The 20,978-nt window shown below is 36.4% G+C and overlaps 1 protein-coding gene across 2 annotated transcripts in view; it reads left to right on the plus strand.

The window, feature by feature from the left end:
• LOC131435286 (uncharacterized) overlaps positions 1-17,078 on the plus strand; it is a 31,329-nt gene extending 14,251 nt beyond the window's left edge. For both annotated transcript variants that reach the window (XM_058602982.1, XM_058602983.1), the window contains exons 2-5: positions 11,872-12,542; positions 12,775-13,048; positions 13,116-13,262; positions 13,325-17,078. In XM_058602982.1, the coding sequence (XP_058458965.1) occupies positions 11,909-12,542; positions 12,775-13,048; positions 13,116-13,262; positions 13,325-13,643 (1,374 nt within the window). In that variant the 5' untranslated portion in view covers positions 11,872-11,908 and the 3' untranslated portion in view covers positions 13,644-17,078. The remainder of the gene's footprint in view (positions 1-11,871; positions 12,543-12,774; positions 13,049-13,115; positions 13,263-13,324) is intronic.
• Positions 17,079-20,978: the final 3,900 nt, after the last annotated feature.

Below are 20,978 nucleotides of genomic sequence, written 5' to 3' on the forward strand. Positions count from 1 at the left end.
ATCAAAGTTGTATAATTGCTATTTAATAGTTATGTTATATAATATTGGGAATTGTTTTTTAAAAGCATGTTTTTAATAGATTAGATTTATGTTTTTGTTGAAAAGGTTGATTACCAATAAAAAAGGTTATGGGCTTCCGGGCGCTGCAATTACAAACCCGGTCTTGCTTTAAAGCTATAATAGATTGCGTCATTCCAAGTGAGATTAAACTGGTTATGACTAAGCTTTTCGCCAGTTAATTTTTGTTTATTGCTCAGAAGGCTTCCCTTTCAATGATTGTCGGAGAGTGTCTCGTGGTATTGTCACACTAGTTTTCTCGACATCCCACAAAAGAACCTTTTTAATTTCTCACAACTAACTCGTAAATTTTCCACACTAGTGCGTGCTTACATTATGATAGCTGCCCGATCAGCTGCTCGAAAGGGGGACGGGTATAGCGTGATGGGTATGTTGATGCCTTTCACGCAGCCCGCCTGGGTTCGATTGCCAACCTCCCCGCACTTAGGGTCAGACAAATTTTCTGGCATACATACATCAATAGCCCAAATGTATGCAATTATATGTTTGTACATACTTGTGATAGGGATATCAATATTTAAGCTTCTCTTCGCCAAGCTTGTGTTCAAGTTTTGTATGCAAGTAGTTATTTTTATAGCGTTCCTCTACCATTACTACCATTCTGCGATTTCGATTGAAGCGATAATTTTTTTTCTCAATATTAATCGAGTTCATCTTATAAAAATTAGAAATTGATATTAAGGACTCAAAATTTACCATGGGGTAGTTGCAAATTTCTCAAGCTAAAACGACATAACATGGAATTTCATCTGAACTTGCATGACACAAGATCAGAGCATACTAATCAAAGCTTAAAATCGTTTTATAGCGCTTTCTGTCTAGATGTTCAGCAACGACCTACCTCTGGCATGCTACACATAGGACTGAAACATTAGCTTTTTTGCATAAATATCTGTTTATTAATCTTATTTTTGGGTGTTACATCAACGTTTCACAGTACAAGTGTTTTGACCACTTGACCTTTCATCTTTGTTGTTCATACGATTCGTTATTGATAATAGGTGTTTTAGTTACTCTTGTTTTACATACTAGTGTTTAATCATAATGTTTATTTTAATAATTAAAAAAAATATCTACCTACTTATAACTATCCGTAACCTAATACGTAAAAATTTTGGCAATATCATCAGCAAATTGTGACAGAACACCACCACCCGGAAGGGGTGGGATGTCTGATGTAAAAATGTTCTATAGGATGGGACCTAGGATACTTCCTTGGGGTACACCAGTTGGCATAGTAAATCTTTCTGAAAGTGCATTATTCAGAAAAACCTGCAATGCTCTATCTGCAGGATAACTTTTGATAATTTTAATAAGATACATAGGAAAATTATACCGATGCAGTTTAAACACCAGGCCATCGTGCCACACATTATCGAATGCCTTTTCAATGCCAATATTGCCATGGCAGTCGTTTTGGACACTGATTTGTTTTGCTGGATGATGTTAACCCTTGTGAGTTGGTGGAAGGTGGATCTTCCTTTCCGGAACCCAAACTGTTCTGCCAGTAATGTATCCATCTGTGAAAGCAAGAATTCGCCTTTGTATTGACTTATCAAACAGCTTGGATAGGGCAGAGAGTAAGCTGATAGGCCGATAGCTCTTGGAAAAGGAAGAAGGAATAGGCTTCGGTTTTTTTCTTAGGCACCTTCGTTAAGGACCAGAAGGGATTTGAATGTGGGAGAATTTCTCGAAGCTTTTGCTGGAGTTCCTGTTGCGAAGCTCAGATATCCTTTCCAGGATTATCCTAGTAAAGTTGTTATAAGAAGTCTTCTTATCTAGGATGCCAGCTCGTTGATACTGCTTCCGGTAGATATTTGAAGTCGGATGAGTTTCTTGGTGACACTGTCGATTTGAAGAGAGGAACTCGGCATATGTTGTACTGGAACCGTCCTATCACGAGCGACTGTGATTGAATGCTGGAAGGAAGATAGGGCTGCATCGATTTCCATCGGGGAATCAAGTGGCAAATCGATATTAATAAGTTGGTCGGCGATTTGTTGAAATTGGTCGGTGCGATAATAGTTCCTCCGAGTTTGAATAGGCACTGTTTCTGGTGAAGATTCCAACGTCAATATTACTGGAAAGTGGTCGAAAGAGAGCTCGTTGAAGACAACCGGAGAGCTGTCTATGGCAATATTGCTGACGAATATATCCAAAATGGAATGAACTCCCGATCTGGAAAGTCGCGTTGGTTGATCCGGAGCGAGGATGTTGTACTGTCCAGCTTGGTAATCTTCGGCAAGTACGAATCCGTTTCGATTCTGTCTTTTGTTTCCCCACAGCTCATGCCGTGCGTTCAGGTCCCCAGCAATGATGAATTTGTTCTGTCATCGAGTGAGCATAGCTAGATCTCGCTTCAATGATGCACACATACCATCTCGAAGATTGGTTTGTTAGGGGCAGTACGCTGCAATGATGATGATGGGTCCCATCGTCGTTGTAATCTCAATTCCGATGGCTTCTATATGTTGCAATTTAAAGGCTGACAGAAGCCTGTGCTGAATGAATCGTTTAATGGCAATGGCAACTCCCCCTCCTCTGGTAGTTGTCCTGTCGAGCCTGTGAATCCTATAATTGGAAATAAAAATAGAAATTCCAGATTTAAGATGAGCTTTAGTTAAAATAGCAATATCGGCATTCTTCTCTTGAAGAAAGTCGGACAATTCAGCAGTTTTGCTCCTGAGTGAGCAAGCATTCCAATTTACTACAACCAACTCATTATATTGCACATTCGATGATGAATTTGCCTAATGCGTTGATTTGATCTAACCGCGTTCTGCAGTTTCGTAGTGTTGTTGTCAGTGTTTCAAAAATGACGATCAGTTGGTCAGCAGAGAATAAGTCACCAGAGTCATCCTTTGCTTGTGGTTGATTATTGCCCCACCCAGGAGGGATTTTAGAGCAAAAATCTTTTTGTGATCTAGCGGCTGAATCTTTTGGATTGCTGTGAGGAAGTGGCGGCAAATTTGGTATATCCCTCTTCGGTGGAAGCCGTGGGAAATAAATTTCATCATTCTGTGGAACATTCTTGAGCGTTGATTGTTTACGGGACACCTGTTGTCGAGTTTTTGTGAACTCAGCACGTTTGGGACACGATTTGCCAGTAGATGGATGGTCGCCATCACAGTTCACACATTTTACAGCGATGTCATCTAGTAGGCAATCGTTGGTATTGTGTGATTCCCGCATCGACTTTTCATGTGGCAATTCTTCGCTCCATGACCGTAGTTCAGACAGTTCGTGCACTGTGTGACATCCCGATGTACCGCTTTATACTTTTGCCATTCGATGATTATATGGAATACCGATTTTATCGTTTTCAGTTGACTCATGGTGATGGAGCCCCTCTCCAGATAAATCAAGTACAGTTGATCTCGATACTTTTTGTCCATGTTGTGTCATTTCATTTTAAACACCATCACAGGCTTTAGTCCAGCCTCCGACAGTGCCTGATTTAGTTCATGTCGGGTAGTCCTCGAAGTACAACCTTCATAGGTTTATTGGCGGCAATATCGCGTGTGAAGTATTCCGCTTTTGTCTGCTTCAGGTACAATTCCACTGCTTTGTAGTGGTTCAAAGCCGGAACAGTTATTTTGTAGCCTTCAGTATATAGACGGATTGTTACCTGTAGTCCTTCGCTGATCAGCGTGTTGAAATCCGAGCGTAGAGTTGGTGGGAAGCCCTTCAGGTAGAAAGGCGGCATTTTTTCCTTCTTCTGCAGTTCCTCTTCGACATAAAATGGCAGATCAGCGTATTGGTTGTTACTCAGCATACGGTCGTTTACCTGTACATCACTTGGCTTCAGACGCTTAGCATCCTTTGGATCCTTCTCGGATCTATGGCGCGTTTTATCCATAGCTTGGGTAGATAGACAGTTGCGAATAAAAGATAAAACAAAATCGAAATTAGTCGTAGTAGGTTATTCGTCTATCCACATCGAGTGTTAGATGACGAATACGATATTTCTCACATCACATTTAATTTTATACCTGCCACTGGTAGCGGTGCACGGACAGCCCCTTGCAAAATTCCTTTTCCTGTTCGCAGAACGGGAAACAGTGAGACGACATAAAATAGAGAGTTAGTAGAGCGGCAGCCAGTAATACTGATTTGGCTGTCTGGCTGTTAACAGCATCTTGTGGAATTTTTACGCAGAAACACGCACACAGGAGGAACAGACAGTGCCCCGCTCAAACCGTGCTGGTCTGCAGTTCCCAGTTGGCAGAATCCATCGTCTGCTCTGGAAGGGGAACTACGCCGAGCTTGTCGGTGCCGGTGCACCGGTCTATCTGGCGGCAGTGATGGAGTACTTGGCTTCCGAAGTGTTGGAATTGGCCGGTAACGCTGCCCGTGACAACAAGAAAACGAAAATGATCCCTCGCCATCTGCAGCTGCCCAAGTAACAATTTATGTTACGCTAGCTTGTTTGTGACTAGTTTGCAACCAGATATTTGAGTGATTGTTACTAACATCTAACTGCTTGCATGACTCAAAAAGCGCAGTTTCTACTAATTGTTATGCCGGCTAAAAGTATGTTGTCGTTACGTTGTAATGCCATACTGAAAAAACTTATCTTTTCATAACTTGAAAATAACTTGTTTCCAAGTAAACTAGTTGAAACTTAGTCACCATCGACATTATAAACATTGAATGAATCCAGAATACTTTTCTATCATCAATAAAAAAGCAGAAGAATACTTTAAGTCACAAACTTGATACAAGGTACAAATTTCACAACGATCCAAAAACTGTCGAGCGGAATTCAATTTCACTTAACTGTTTTTTATGCGCCTTCAATCAAAATCTGTTTATAAAGATATAAAAATTAAACAACAAAATAACCCTATGTTCAGAATGCTCAAAATTATTTCAAGTAGAGTGATTTCTCATCATTTTAAATTCATATATCATGAGAACTATAATATTATCATAATCGATGTTTAATCCCTATATTATTTTCTTCGTGTTTATGACAGTGCATAGAACAAAAATGACTATTCTACCTTTCACTATTCTCGGCAAAAAGTAGTTTTGAAAAGAGTAATATCCTGGTTTTATTTACGTTTCATACACTTCTTGAGACTCGATATTGTATTCGCCATATTCAAGCCAACAAAGGTTGTTTTGTTTGCATTTTAGTTATCATAACGTTGGGAAAACTTACCAAAAACTATCTGAATTAATGAAGAAATTATATGTTATAATCTTATAATATCTACACTGAGCTAAATTTTCTTTTTTACATTATATGATATTCTAATGATTTTGCACTATTAGCATTTCCAATAATAGTTACAAGATGTGTTCAACATCATGTCAAATATATGAGATAATCTTATGAAACATAAAACTCTTCTTAACGTTATTTTTACAGGATTTCCATATAACGAATGAAATTTCCAGTCTGAGTCAACTTGATTGGCGCGTCTTATAACCATTACTAGATATCCGCACAACATACATTGGAACAATTTATGAAGCGCATATTATATTCACTTCGATTTTATTTAGATAGGTTCATATATACCATATGACTAGTTTTATAAAATTTATATATATATATATATATATATATATATATATATATATATATATATATATATATATATATATATATATATATATATATATATATATATATATATATATAACTTTCAATGGAGCTCATACGAATAGCAGATAATCGCCAACTACTACTTTTCTTTGAGGATTTCCATATAAATTGTAAGGGATATTTTTATAACTTTCATTATGATAACGTCCATTTAGATTTGACGTACACATTAAATAAAGATTATAAGTTTCCATATAATTTCTAAGAAATATATTTTGCATATGATTCATATGACAAATCTAATGAATATAAATAAGATTTTCATTTCAGTGTAAGTTATTGCTATATCAATTCACAGTAACGATTCACATATACGTTAGCGTATTTATAATGGTTTCGCAACGGAAAATAAACCTTTTTTCAACTAGTAGCTGAAAACATAGCTGTGATTAAAGATATGTTAGAATCAAGTAACGATAACTTACAAATGATAGTTAGTTTAATGTTTACGTTATAAAGAAACACTGCTGTCACCTTGTTTTAACCAGTATAACATAAAAAACATGTTCGTGCTCTTGTTGCAACACAGTTGGGTTAGGTGGTATCAAAACTAGTTACGGGTTGCTACTATTGAAGTCAAATAAACTTATTTTCAACTAGTGGCTAGAAGCATTGTTGTGATTAAAATATGTTTGGATTAAGTAACGATAGCTTATAAAATATATTTAATTCAATATGACACAAAGATGATATGATTGGAAACCTAAATAACTATTTCATAACTAGTTATGTTATGATGAAACATTGCTGTCACCATGTTTTAACCAGTATAACATAAAACACATATTCGTGCTCTTGTTGCAACATAGTTTGGACTTTGTCGTATCAGAACTAGTTGCGGATTGCTACTTGGGTGGCCATCCGTAACGACGAGGAGTTGAACAAAAACCCCGTCCTTTTCAGGACGACCACAACACTGTGAAAAAGAAAGATTTAAAATTGCTTTAAGTTTAGCCAGTTCTGATACGTCTGGAAAGTAGAATGCGCAAATCAAGTGGAAACCTTTGTTCTAACAATTTTTGTTTTCGGCCGCATACTAAAGTATTCACGACCAAAATACATATTGATCTGTATACGTGGCAACTCTGTTTCGCACGGCATATTTGTATACTAGTATAAAGATGTGTTCAACATCATCAATTTTACTTTCGCATTACCGTTCGTAATTGAATGTGTTAGTGACGGTGGAAATTATTTTAACTTCCATCTCGATGAATCTTTTGGTAGGAAATATTGAAAGTTTATTTAACTCTTAATGATTATCTGTGGCACTAAAAAGTGCCTTGAATTGTCACAATCAAACAGATCTGCATTTAGATCTGAGATGGTTCTCGTGTGTGTCTTGTTTCGGCAACAGTTGCTCAGAAAATGATAGGAAAGCGACAAAATTCAACTAGTTCTTTATTTCTTTTTTGGCCACCACACTCCCCCACACCAAAAACCTTCAGTTTGGAGCTCCTGGTAGTGGACGCAACTAATCTCAACGGAAAACAAGAAACAAATAAACACTGGCAATAATAATACTAGAAATACAAATTTAATTTTGATACAAATTTAATTTTGATACAAAGTTCGCAGAGATTCTATTTATTCATGGTTTGATGTGCAATTTATTATTAACATAAAGTGGAGTTCCAGTGGAAAAAATCCTTTTAAGGGATCCACAATTTATGATGATCTTTAGCACTGAAAAGTGCTTTGAATGGGCCTTGCTGGACTTTTTGGTTGTCTTTCTACCGGTTTTCGGTGCCATCGTGCTGACGGTATCTCGTGCGTTCAGAGTAGCTGCTTTAACTTAAATGACGCTATTTCTCACATCACATTTCATTTTATACCTGCTACTGGCAGCGGTGTACGGACAGCCCATTTGCTAAAATTTCTTTTACTGTTCGCAGAACGGGAAACAGTGAGACGACAGGTCCTCGATGTTGCTCTCGTGTGTCTTGTTTCGGGAACAGTTGCATTCGCTAAATGGTAGGAAAAATGAACCACTTTTATATGGATGCTCTTGTATAGAAGCAGACATCTTGCGTTCTGATTGGCTGGTGCTGTCATGGGTTAAATCAAACAGGTTTTTCAATAGTGTAAACTTCAATGTTGTTGCAATACACGTTCAAGTTGAAAATTTTCGATTCTCTTGGTAGTTAGATTATATACATCCTTCGACAGATCACTGAGCTATGGGCTTTCAAAATACGAGAAAGGCAAACGCGCCTTATGAATTATCCTCTTTGATACTCATTTATACTAGAGATGGGCAATTCGTTCGCGAACGGTTCAAAAGAACTAGTTCTTTTTAAAGAATGAATGAGCAATAGTTCTTTTTTCGAGAATGGTAGTTCTTCCGTTTTAAGTTGTAGGACCTTTTTTTGCTCGCTCAACCTTTTTAGAGAACGGTAGTTCTCTAATAAGGAAGCTTCATCACGAAACCTCTTTTCTAATTTGAGGGACCTTTTACTGCTCAAGAAACAATCCAGCTATGAAAAGAATGAACGAACGACTCTGGAGAACTAGTTCTTTTACTAGAACTCTGCATGACTGAACGGTTCTTCGAAAAGAAATGTTTTGCCCATCACTAATTTATACCAAACATTTCAGAAAAGTTTAATTTTGAACTATTTGAGATTATGTCACATAACTGAAAATTTTATCATAGAATTGTGATCATATTTCCGATGGCATGTAGCAAGAATTATGTAGATACATTAGATACAACAGTAGATATTTACGATCAAAAACTTATCACTCTCTCAGAGGGTAAAATTTGAAAAGGCGTCATATAGTAAAGTAAGTCGTGTTCACGACAAAAAAAGTCAACACCGGAGAGCTCGGATCGGTATAATGCGGATAGCCTTTTAAGCCCGTATCCGAGCGAATTGCGCTGCGGTACGCTCCGCGCGTGCGGATCTTAATTGAAAAATTCACTGTTCTGAATGTATTGATCTTTCCACTCTGAAACTTTGCCAAGATTGAGTTAAACCCCTAAGGTTTCTTTAAAAAAAAAAGAAAAAAATAGGCCCAAGTTTTATATTTTTTATTTGTTTATTAATTTTTAACTTTTTTCATTATCTTAACTTTAAAGGTTATTTTATGAAATCGCTTATCTAAAAGCTAAGAAAAAGACGCACATTTCATGTCTTGGACGAATTTTTATATCTTTATTAGATTTTACAGTATAGGCTGTTGAAAAAAAGGCTCTTTTTCGAAAACACGAAATTTCAAAAAATCATATCTCGAAAATTTTACGTACCATATTGAAATAAAAAAAATACGTGTCGAATATTTTCGAGTTCTTTACCGAAAAAAAAATTTAGATAAAAAAAATTTTTGGGTGGCTGAAAATTGAAATTGGCACAATTGAACTGAAAATTGGCAAATCTTTTACTGAAAAAACAAATCATGTCAGTAAAATGAAAAGAAATGTTCCGTAATATTTGTATAGGATTTATCGAAATCCGGTTGTTTACAGATGACTGTGAATTGGACACTGCCCCTTTGTAAAAGCGGCCCTGGTGTGTAGGTAAAGTGGAAATTCTATGCGAAAACTTTGCGAATTTTTCGGAAAACTGCTTGTTTCGGTTTCAGTTTCCTTGCACTAACACACTCCATCAGCAACATTCACAAATGGATTTTCTCTTGTTGATTTTGTGACAAAATAACGATTTGCATATCTTATATTATGTCGTTTTCGTTTTCAAACCGCACTACACCGGCGCAGTGCTACACCATGGCATAAATAAACGAACAAAATGATGAAAACATTAACAGTAACCCTTGATTACAATAAACGATTCCATTGCACAGAGCTACACCGAACTTTTGATGAGTGCTACACCAGTGGTATCGGTGCAGAAAACGTGTAGCACTGGTGTAGTGCCATTTCAAAACGAAAACGACATTAGTATTTCAACGAAATAGAAACCTTTGCAATAAAACTACAAGGATCAGCCCCATGGGGTTGTTCGAGCCATTGATGTGGAACAAGGCAACCAAAACTTCTAATGATCGATATTTTAAATTAATCGCCACACTTTTGAATTCGCAAATGCACGAGAGTCTGCTTAGATTGATCTTCATTAGGAACCAACACCAAACACGCGAACCCAGAATACGAGGTCTGTTCAAAAAGTTCCCGGAAGTTTTTAATTGCGCGCGTCTGGAGAGTCCGGTGGTCAAAATTTTTTTTATTGTGTTGGTACATATGTCCCTAATGTATGGTGAAATTTTCAGCTGTATTCATTGCTTACATTCTGTCTTGTAGCGGCTGGTGCAGACGTGTTTTTTTGAGCTCGGCGATTTTTGTTAGTTTAAACAATGGAAGAATTGAAGAGTCAAAGAATTTGTATTAAATTTTGCGTGAAAAATGAAATAAAGTGTAACCAAGTGTGCGAAATGTTACAGAGAGCCTACGGCGAGTCTGCTATGAAAAAAACAAGTGTTTACGAGTGGTATAAGCGTTTCCAAGATGGCCGCGAAGACGTTGAAGACGACGAACGCTCCGGTCGACCCAGCACGTCAATAATCGATGAAAATGTGGGAAAAGTGGAAAAAATGATTATGGATGATCGCCGAATCACTATTAGAGAAGTTGCTGATGAAGTTGGCATATCAGTTGGCTCATGCCATCATATTTTTTCAAATGTTTTGGGCATGAAACGAGTGGCAGCAAAATTCGTTCCAAAACTGCTGAATTTTGATCAAAAAAACAAACGCATTACCATCGCTCAGAAGCTGTTAAACGACGTCAACGACGATCCAAATTTACTTGAAAGGGTCATAACTGGTGATGAAACATGGGTGTACGGTTATGATGTCGAAACAAAAGCACAATCGTCCACGTGGAAGCACCCAACGTCACCAAGACAAAAATCGCCGAGCTCAAAAAAACACGTCTACACCAGCCGCTACAAGACAGAATGTAAACAATGAATACAGCTGAAAATTTCACCATACATTAGGGACATATGTAACAACACAATAAAAAAAAATTGACCACCGGACTCTCCAGACGCGCGCAATTAAAAAATTTCGGGAACTTTTTGAACAGACCTCGTATAGACTCTAATTGTCGTGATTTGTATTTGTTTTGTAGCCGACGAAATTACATCAATAGCCCAAATGTATGCAATTATATGTTTGTACATGCTTGCGATACGGATATCAATATTTAAGCTTCTCTTCGCCAAGCTTGTGTTCAAGTTTTGTATGCAAGCAGTTATTTTTATAGCGTTCCTCTACCATTATTATCCTTCTGCGATTTCGGTTGAAGCGATAAACTTTATCTCATCTTCAATCGAGTTCATCTTATATAAATTAGAAATTAATCTTATGCACTCAAAATTTACCCTGGAGTAGTTGTCAATTTCTCAGGCAAAACGACAACACATGGAATTTCATTCGATCTTGCATGACACATGATCAGAGCATACTAGTTAAAGCTTCAAATCGTTTTATAGCACTTTTTGTCTTGCTGTGTAGCAACAACCTACCTCTAGCATACTACGCGCAGGACTAAAACGTTAGCTATAATTTTGCTTATATTTATAGATTCGCGTGCTTCCAACAGCTTCGCTTTTGCATCGATTGACCAATCAGAGCGATGCTTTCCCTTTGATATATCGCTTACTCCTTCAAAACCATCGACTATGGCAGGGAAATCCGGTATGCCGGAGATTTTTTGCAAACAAAATAGGACATTGCTAGCTATTATTCAACATTTCAATGATATACAATTAAAAATACATGGCTATAAACATTCAAATCAATACGCAGAAATATTTCCAATCAAATGGTGACATAATATTAATAATTGATACAAAATTGACTGAGCTGTAATTGTTTAAAACCTGATTACATTTTCACGTGTATTTTTCTTGAGTTTCTAATTTGCACCCCTATATAGAAAACAAAAATGTGTTCCACATTAAAAAAACTAAACTCGTAAACAGTCTGAGTCTTGCTGGCGTAGAGCAAAGTCTCAAAAAAACACAAAAGGAAGTCCGAAAGAATAATCCAAAAATCAGGATCAGTCTCGACAATTCGAGCGACTGAGGTCAAGTCAATCGGTTGTCAAATGTCAAAGTTATAGAATGTTACAATATCGACATAAAAAGGCGCACCCCTCTATACTGCCGCATGTTATGAAGATTAACTGACTCCTTATATTTCCATTTTAGCTGCCGGCTCTTCTTTTGATCACGAAATAACAGGAAAATGCAAATACGATGGTACAGGATAGCATTAACGCTTCTGACTGTTGCCTCTCAAACGGCAGTGACACACGATATATCAAACTCTCGAGAGAGAAGCAGTTCAACAAACGACCTCGAACCCAGCCAGTATAGTAATTCTGAAAATGGAAATAGAATAGATGAAAACTTTGTTAAAAAATTTGAAGTGCCATATCACACAGAAAATTTACACAATAGTGACATGATAAATCATGAACAATATGAAGATGACACTGTCGATAATTTTGAAGAGCTGATTGCTAGTACTGAAGCAATTTCAATGAAAAATGCTAAAAAATATTTACAGAAAGACAACAAAGTATATCGCAAAAAATACAATCAGAATGATGATACTCAACAAACAAATGAATACTCTAGTGCTGCTCCGATTTCTCATTTTAATGATAGCGAAACCCCAGAAAAAACATCGCACATCGCCGCTGACTCTAAAAAACCACACAGTCGCAAAAAGCGATTAATTTGGATAACAGATGATGGAAGACTGGCGCTTCCACCTGGCACATCCCTGACCATTGCGCCAACTATCGCGTTGCCTTTCGTACGGTATCCACCCACTGGATTTCTATCAAACATCTCAATCAGTTTGCCAGTCACCAGTAAGTATGGGAAAAATTTGTTTTTAAAATAAACAAACCATCCCCAACCATGTGTTGTAAATATCTGATGGTTTAACTCAAGTTCAACTCTTAAAACGCAATGGTCTTTTGAACTATGTAGTATTTCCAAAAATTCTCGATTCACACTCGTAAAATAAAGTTGTATAGACAAAAAACTAGTAAAGGAAAGTTGATTCACCTCTCACTACAATATTTGCTAACATTATTTCAGTCGACTTCGACAAGCTCGGTTTAACGGATAACCAAAATCCTTTGGGAGTGCTACCACCGTTGTTTGCGCGGTCGATGGGTCGTGCGGCAGGAACTGTTTTGGCCGATTACGTTTCCGATTACATGCACTCCAGAAGACGTAAGCGTAGCTCACCGAGTTTTGAAAGTAGTGAAAGATTCAAGATTACCAGCAACTTCATCGATGGCGGTGATGACGAACCTAGGACACCCGAGTTACCTGAAGAACACAAACATGCATTCCATGGAGGAGAAAGGTAATTTGTGTATAGCTTAAGCTCGGATTGACAATCAACGATTTCGTTTATCTTCGTTCTTCTTCAGAGCTTTGTTGTACACCGTAGTGGAAGATTTCATTGCCAATTTCGGACTGGATGGAAAAGCTTGTATACTGCGTGCAATTTGTGAAGTACATTCGAACCCAGTAGAGAAATTTGGATTGATAGGGGAAATTTTGCGATTGTTTTTCACGTGAGTTCTCTTTTAACAACTGAAGTTAATCATCAACTTAATTTGAATTTTTAAATTTCTAGAGCATCTATGTCGCCATATTCAGAACATCTGCAAGAGTATGTTTCTGCTGAAAACATAGGTAAAGGGCAATCTGGTCCTGGAGAATGCTTCCCATTTTTCAAAGACTGTCCAAAAAGTCTTTTTCGAACAAGTAGTAAATTTCAACAGAACTTCAAATCAGACTCATTTAGTGAAAAAAGTGGTCATGATGATCAATACGAAAACAGTTTAGCAGATCTCGAACGGGAGATACGTAGTGCAAACGAAAATGATTCACCTCAATCCAAAGATGAAACCGTGATACAACTAAACGGTGGCCTAAATAAAATAGTTATGTAGAAATAATTGACACAATGGAGCGAGGAAAATCGAAATACGTATAGTCAAGCTGTAGAAAATTCAACAGTTAGTTTTACACAAATTTAGGGAAGACCGGGGCAAATTCGGACGCTTTTTGGAAAATGAAAAAAAAAACATCCATTACAACTATGTTTTTACCCAAGTTATCTATACCGTTGTGTAGCTTCAACATTCAGCTACAATTTCCAATTTGTGATTTGGAAAAAAATATGCATTCGTTTTCGTACCAATATTCCAGGGACCACGGGGCCAATCCGTACTTCTTATTGGGCTAAGCCGAATTATAAAGTTTCACACAAAAATAAAGAACGAATACAGTAGAGTAGAGTGCCAAATCTCAAGATATCTTAATGAACACGAGGACATTGAAACCATATTCGAATGGATTCTCTGTTGGTTTCAACCATACGTGAGACATAATCGTGCTTACCGAAAATATAGGTAATGTCTCGAAATTTGACACCCTGCTGTTCCAAATAATTTATGCTGAAACTGAAGAGAGTTTTCATTGAAGACAATTTGATTGTTTCGCTACATACAATGAACGACTTGATTAAATTTTTAGTAAATCTAGTTTAGTGTGTCCGGCTGAGGCCCACTTTTTTGTCTGGTTTAGCCCTGCTCCGACAATTCATTTAAGAGGTGCAATAATAGTTTTGTTTACCACGCTATACGAAGGACTCAATAATCACTGGATTTTGCACGAAATGAACTTTTAAAAGCATTAACCAGACTGTCGTTACGATACACAGAAATCAAATATACCAAAAATATCAGAAAATTTAAAAAAATCGATATAAAAACCTACATGTTTTGACATGAACACGATTGACGATAAATTGAATTTACTCAGCGTCATACTGACGTAGCTAACTGACGTCTGTCTGACACATAGAAGCGTGTTAACATAGTCAATCTAAGGATAGAAATAATTGTTGGTTTATTAGATATTTAAACTGCCCGGTCTAACCCCGATGTCCCTTATTTAATTGAAACAGATCGAAGCCTTGCTAAAGGTATAACTGTTTAACTGTGACCATATCGCCTTAAAGCCATATATTTTAAATACCCTTTAAGATTGTAGTTCAAGGAAACAGGAATGAGTTTCGATGATTAATATAGATATAAAGTTGTATATATTTTTGGTCTCGTGTCGCATCTGTGAATAATTACACATTAATCTCTTTCGTTTTTGCTAAACGACTTGTCATCAATTTGAAAAAAAAATGATAACATCAGATTTTATGTTTTGTGAAGGTACTGGTGGTACAGTTGTCATAGAACTTACGTGAGTATGGAACTAAAAAAAATGAAGAATTATGTTTCTGTATGTTTTTCTTGGTTTAACGATTGCCATTTGACGTCGCTTTTTGGCACTTCCGGTAAAACTCTCAACGGGTGAGCGAGAAAGAAAGAACTCTTATTCGTACTTTGACGGCTCGACGTAGCCACACAGCGAGATTTTAGTTTGAAGTCCAATGAAAAAAAAACATTGAACTATAAACAAACACTAACTGGCAATATAGCCTAAGTTGCTGTACCATCAAATCGGTGTCATTTTAAGTGAGGTAACGCTAACCAGAAGAAAGGAAGAAGAAGAAGACGTCGCTTTTATGAAATTTGTATACAGGGTCCGCCATGTAACTTTTTTTTTTAAACATGCAATAAAACACAAACGGTTCATCCGACTTCAAACTTTATTTTTTATATTTAAGTACAATCCTTCCGGTTAATTGTGGAATATAATTTCATTCAAATGGCTGCCTCGGTTGGCCTTGCAGTACGCCATACGGTCGGTCCCGTTTTTTGTACTTTTTCGACTGTATGCAGCTTTATTTCAGCTATGGCTGCACGAATGTTGTCATTCAAGGCTTGAATTGTCTCTGGCTTGTCCACATAACACTTATCTTTGACAGCCCCCTAAAGATAATAGTCTAATGGCGTCAAATCACAGCTCCGAGGCGGCTAAACGACATCCTAATTTCGACTGATAATTCGATCTTCGAAGACTGTGCGCAGAAGATCGATCGTAGCGTTGGCTGTGTGGCACGGAGCGCCGTCTTGTTGGAACCGATTGGTGTCCAAGTCTTCCTCTTCAAGTAACGGTAAGAACCAATCGCTAATCATGGCGCGGTAGCGCTCGCCATTGACCGTGGTGGCGGCTCCTGCCTCATTTTTGAAGAAAAATGGCCCAATGATGCCGCCAGACCTAAATCTGCATCAAACCGTCACTCTCTGAGGATGCATCGGCTTCTCCATGATAACGTGCGGGTTTTCCGTCCCCCAGATGCGACAATTTTGCTTATTAACATACCCGTCGAGATGAAAATGTACCTCATCCGAGAAGATGATTTTTTGGCAAACACATTTCGCAACATTACCATGATTTTCAAAGTAAAACTGCACTATTTTTACGTGTTCCTCAAGCGTATACACAACCATTTTCGTTCAGCAAAAGGATAAAATTAAGTTCTGTCAAATCAGAAGTGACATTTAGGTTACCAATGTCGAAATAACCGCGAGTTAAAAAAAAAGTTACATGGCGGACCCTGTATGTAGTATAAACAGTAAAAACAGCAACTTATTTATGCAAAAATCACAGTTTAACTAAAGATCAACGAATATTCCTTCGAAATACCGGCCAGTAAAGCACAATAATAATTTTTTGAAAGCACCACGAGACACAAAAGATGGATTGCTCTCTGAAGTTAGTTTAATATATATATATATATCATTTTATTATGTAAATGGCAAAACATATGTAAAGTCTGAAAAAATATAGTTTTTTGATATCATTGCTGTGTGTAATACGACTGATAAACTTGGTCCGTTATTCGAAGCATGAAGGTAAATACATCATCACATGAAATTCATTTTGATACTAAGAAGAAAACATGGTCGGAAGGCCCACCTAAGATATTTTGTACAGTTATTAGGAGTATAAATTAAATGGAAACATTCGAGTATATTATAAAATTTGCATATTAGCATCTGTTAACTTTTTGTGTGTTTGAAAAGTATGCATGGAACCTGTTATGTTATATAAGAAATATATGGAATAAGAAACATTGTACTATATATTGAATAATTTTTATGCTCCATTACAGATTTTAAAAGATAGCTACTAAGCATATATTGAAGCAATATAAACAAACTTTACATTCTTCAAAATTATTTCAAATCGGAATCTTGAGTGGTTGAAAAAGGAATAGATTAATTACGGTTTCATCTTCGATTCTTATGATCGAAGCCGTTCGACTCGAACCACTTATAGACGGTTCAACTTGAGGACACAATTTTAAGTTAGCTGAAATCAGCGCTATGTCATTTTTATAGTCCAGACGAAAAGAATGCACCTTTTATCAGATAAAAGTGAATTTATTGATTACTGAAATGGAAAGCACTAGTTACGGAATAAAGAACAAATTAAAAATAAAAAGTTTTGTTTTATTTTTCACATTTCGTTTTTTTTTACAATTTTGTTTATGTTTTCTGTTAGTGGTTAGATGCACATTTTTTAACTTTCCTCTAACTGAATATTTTCTATAAATAAACTGTTTTAAGTGGTCATAAGATAGTATGGATAAAGATCTGACGGTTTCTTTAGATAAATTTGACAACAATTCGATTAAAAAACGCAATAGAAATGTTACTACAAGAGGTTAACGGTGGGTTGTGACATACAAATTGCTCATTCAGCTGACAAACGGTTTTGATTATTGAGTAAAGAATGAGTCTTTTCATTCTTTGATTTTTTTCATCTGCAGTAACCAGGGACGCCGAGAGAACCATCATTATCGGAACTAGCAAGCTCTTTTTTATGTCACTTTTTCGCTCCCCCTTCCTCCGTTTCTTCACCATCTCTATGTCAAATCTAATGACTAAGATCTATGACAAAGATCTAATTTGTCGTTCTTAGTATTTCGTTCCGAAATCCCCTTTTTAGCCCGTTTTTCCAACATTTACCTCTCTACACGCAGAGAAATGGAGCATGTTTAAAATAGCAAAACTGTTAGCAAATTTTTGAATTTGATTCATCTTCATTATAGAATCTAATTGTTTTGAACCAATTTCTCCTTTCAACATCAACAATGATCACTGTTTGATTTGAATCAACTAACGAATCAATCAACGAGACTAACAATGGAAACAACATTTTTTTAACAAAATTTTTTTTATTCATCAACATAATCACCTTTTAGGGTGATACAATGGTTGCAACGTTTTTCCAATTTTTCAATACCATGTTTGTAAAAAAATTTATCTTTCGCTTCAAATTAAGCTTCAGTTTCAGCGATGACTTCCTCATTTGAGCCAAATCTTTTTCCCTGGAGCATTTTTTTAAGATCAGCAAAGAGCCAGTAGTCACTGGGGGCTAAATCTGGCGAGTATGGGGTGTGGGGAAGCAGATCAACGCCCAATTCGTTCAATTTCGCCATTGTTTTCATCGACTTGTGGCAGGGTGAATTGTCTTGATGAAAAAGGATTTTTTTCTCTGCATGTGCGGTCGTTTTTTTTGCGATTTCCTCCTTCGAACGCACCAGTAAGTCAATATAATAATCACTGTTGATCGATTTACCTTTTTCGAGGTAGTCAATGAAAATCACGCCATGCGTATCCCAAAAAAACTGACGCCATGACTTTGCCAGCTGACTGCTGCGTTTTCGGACGCTTCGGACGGCTTTCGCCAGCTGTGCGCCACTCAGATGACTGCCGCTTCGACTCTGGAGTGTAGTGATGTATCCATGTTTCGTCCATGGTCACGTAACGACGCAAGAAATCTTTTTCGTTGCGAGTAAATAGCGATAAACTGCTTTCTGAATCATCGACTCGTTGCTGTTTTTGTTCCATCGAAAGCAATCGCGGCATCCACTTGGAAAATTTTTTTTTTCATGCTCAGTTTTTCATGAATGATAGTAAATACACTTCCATATGATATCTGTGTCGTCTCAGCAATCTCACGGAGCTTCACTTTACGATCTTTCATTATAATTTTTGTCACTTCACTCACATTTTCCGGTGTAACGGCTTCCACAGGTCTACCCGAGCGTTCCGCGTCATTTGTGTCGGTACGACCACGTTTAAACTCGGCGAACCACCGACAAATCGTTGCTTTTGATGGACAAAAGTCCGGATAACATTTTTCAATCCATAGTTTCGCTTGCACGGTGTTTTTACCCATTAAAAAACAATGTTTTATCAAAACACGAAACTCGGTTTTTTCCATTTTCTTAAACAAACTACAAAACGACTTTACTCCAACCTCGATAACTCAGCTGTTTCTGGTCGGATCGACTTAAAATTTTGACCCGTTTCAAGCAAAGGTTAGTACTCTAGAAAGACCTGGTTACTGGTTTACTACGAGCGTCATCTCTGCTTTAGTCTCGGGACTTATTGATCCATGTGTTATTACATGTCAACCAAAGTTGAGTTGATGTTATCGGCTGTGCCTATGTTATTCCATCCTGATATACCTTAATATCATTCAATTTATTTATGATCTTATTTGTGTAATGTTGTAACTAAGTTGACTGTTTGAATGAACCGTATTATTTTTATTTCTTATAAACCAAAGCATTTTTCCCGCGAATAAACCAGAGCTTCAATTCTCCGCGGATGAAGTTTGTACGCGTTTTATAAGTGAAATTTTATCTGCTTTTCCATTTCCTAGGGGGTTCTCAACAAATCAAGCAAATGTGTTGATAATTAGGAATATTTTTGAAAATTACATAATACATTTTTTTATAGAAATATCTGATGCAGTATCCTAATCTTGTTCGGACTGATAGAGCACCAAATCGTTGGATGCTATACGAATTAAAATACCAAGGATTGATTGTGGTATGTGACTAATTCGATCGTCTGGCGACAAAAGGGCTACATGACTTGAAAAATTCCAAAATTCAAACAAAAGCTTGGTTTTTAAGAATTTGAAAACGAATATAAATCGAGATAAATCGTATCGTAAATTACCTTGCAAATTATTTTGGAAGAAATCATTTAATTCAAAAATGTATGATTTCAACAAACAAAAGCGTTAATTTAAATAACTAGATATAATTTCGTTTATTTCAACTAAAAGTTTATAAATTTGAGGCCAGGTTTCTCCAAACAATTTTTCAAAAATTTATTTTTTTATCCGTAAATTGTTAGCAAATACTGTTAGAATTTATATAGAATTAATACCGAAAGTACACGTGACCGAGAAGTTGGTAGAAAAAGAGGAAACAGTGCGCGCACAGGTACGGTTAGTCACGAATAAAAAAATTGATCGACTATTTCTCGAAACCAAGTTTTTTTTAACTGGGTGTCACTCGCTGAAACAAACAGCATTTTACTCGTTAGATGTCCCTCTATGGTTGGAACTACACCATAAAATCAATATCATTATTTTGTTTTTTCTCGGTGGAAATTTTTCAGTTAAGATAGCCAATTCGATACAGAATATGAAACTGTTTTTTTTTTGTTTCCAAGAAATGATTACACTCAATAATAAATCGAACGAGTTTGAAAAGCTGTTTTCAGAGCCGTCCTATTGAAATAATGAAAAGGAAAGAAATTATGATTATGTATTTTTATCTGTAAAAACACACACTTAGCTAACCCCTGAATAAAAAATTAACACTTTTTTTTAGAAACCTGGCCTTAAAGTGCTACAATTATTAATTATTAGTTCGTTTATTTAAAACTAGTTTTTCGAATTTAATTTACTGTGAAATTGTTTGTCAAGAAATTGACAGAAACGCACAAGTAAATATAGCTCAAAATACAACGAAATCAGTTATATGAAATTCGTTGATCTTCCATGAAAAGCGTGAAAAGCTTTTTCAAAAATGTGTCTGAAAATAATTCTTGTAGCATGAGGTTTATTGGAAAAAATTGCTTATCATCGCATTATTTTTCCAGATAATTGTGAAAGATCACAAAAACACTCATTTTTCAGAGCTGTTTTTAATAACACTCGGAAAATCCTCCGAATTTTCTAGCCATTTTCACTCTGCAGATAGATAAAAGTTTTTCAAAGGTCCGAAAGTTTGGGTAATTTTTTTAAATCGACGTCAACATTTCAAAAGGGCCTAAAAACAATTGACAGATTCTCTTTGTTTACTTTCTCTTTCGACTATATCTGCGTTATTATACAAACGTTCGTTACATATTTGGTACTGTTGGAAACATGGGGATATTGTCTTTCATTCTACACGAATACTTTGTAGGTACACGTGAAAATTAAGGAGATATTCACAAAAGTGAAAGTAAACAAAGAGAAACTCTCATTGGTTTATGTGCCCTTATGAAATGTTGACTTCGAAATTT

This window comes from Malaya genurostris, chromosome 3 (genome assembly GCF_030247185.1).
Source record: "Malaya genurostris strain Urasoe2022 chromosome 3, Malgen_1.1, whole genome shotgun sequence".
Taxonomy (NCBI): Eukaryota; Metazoa; Arthropoda; class Insecta; order Diptera; family Culicidae; genus Malaya; species Malaya genurostris.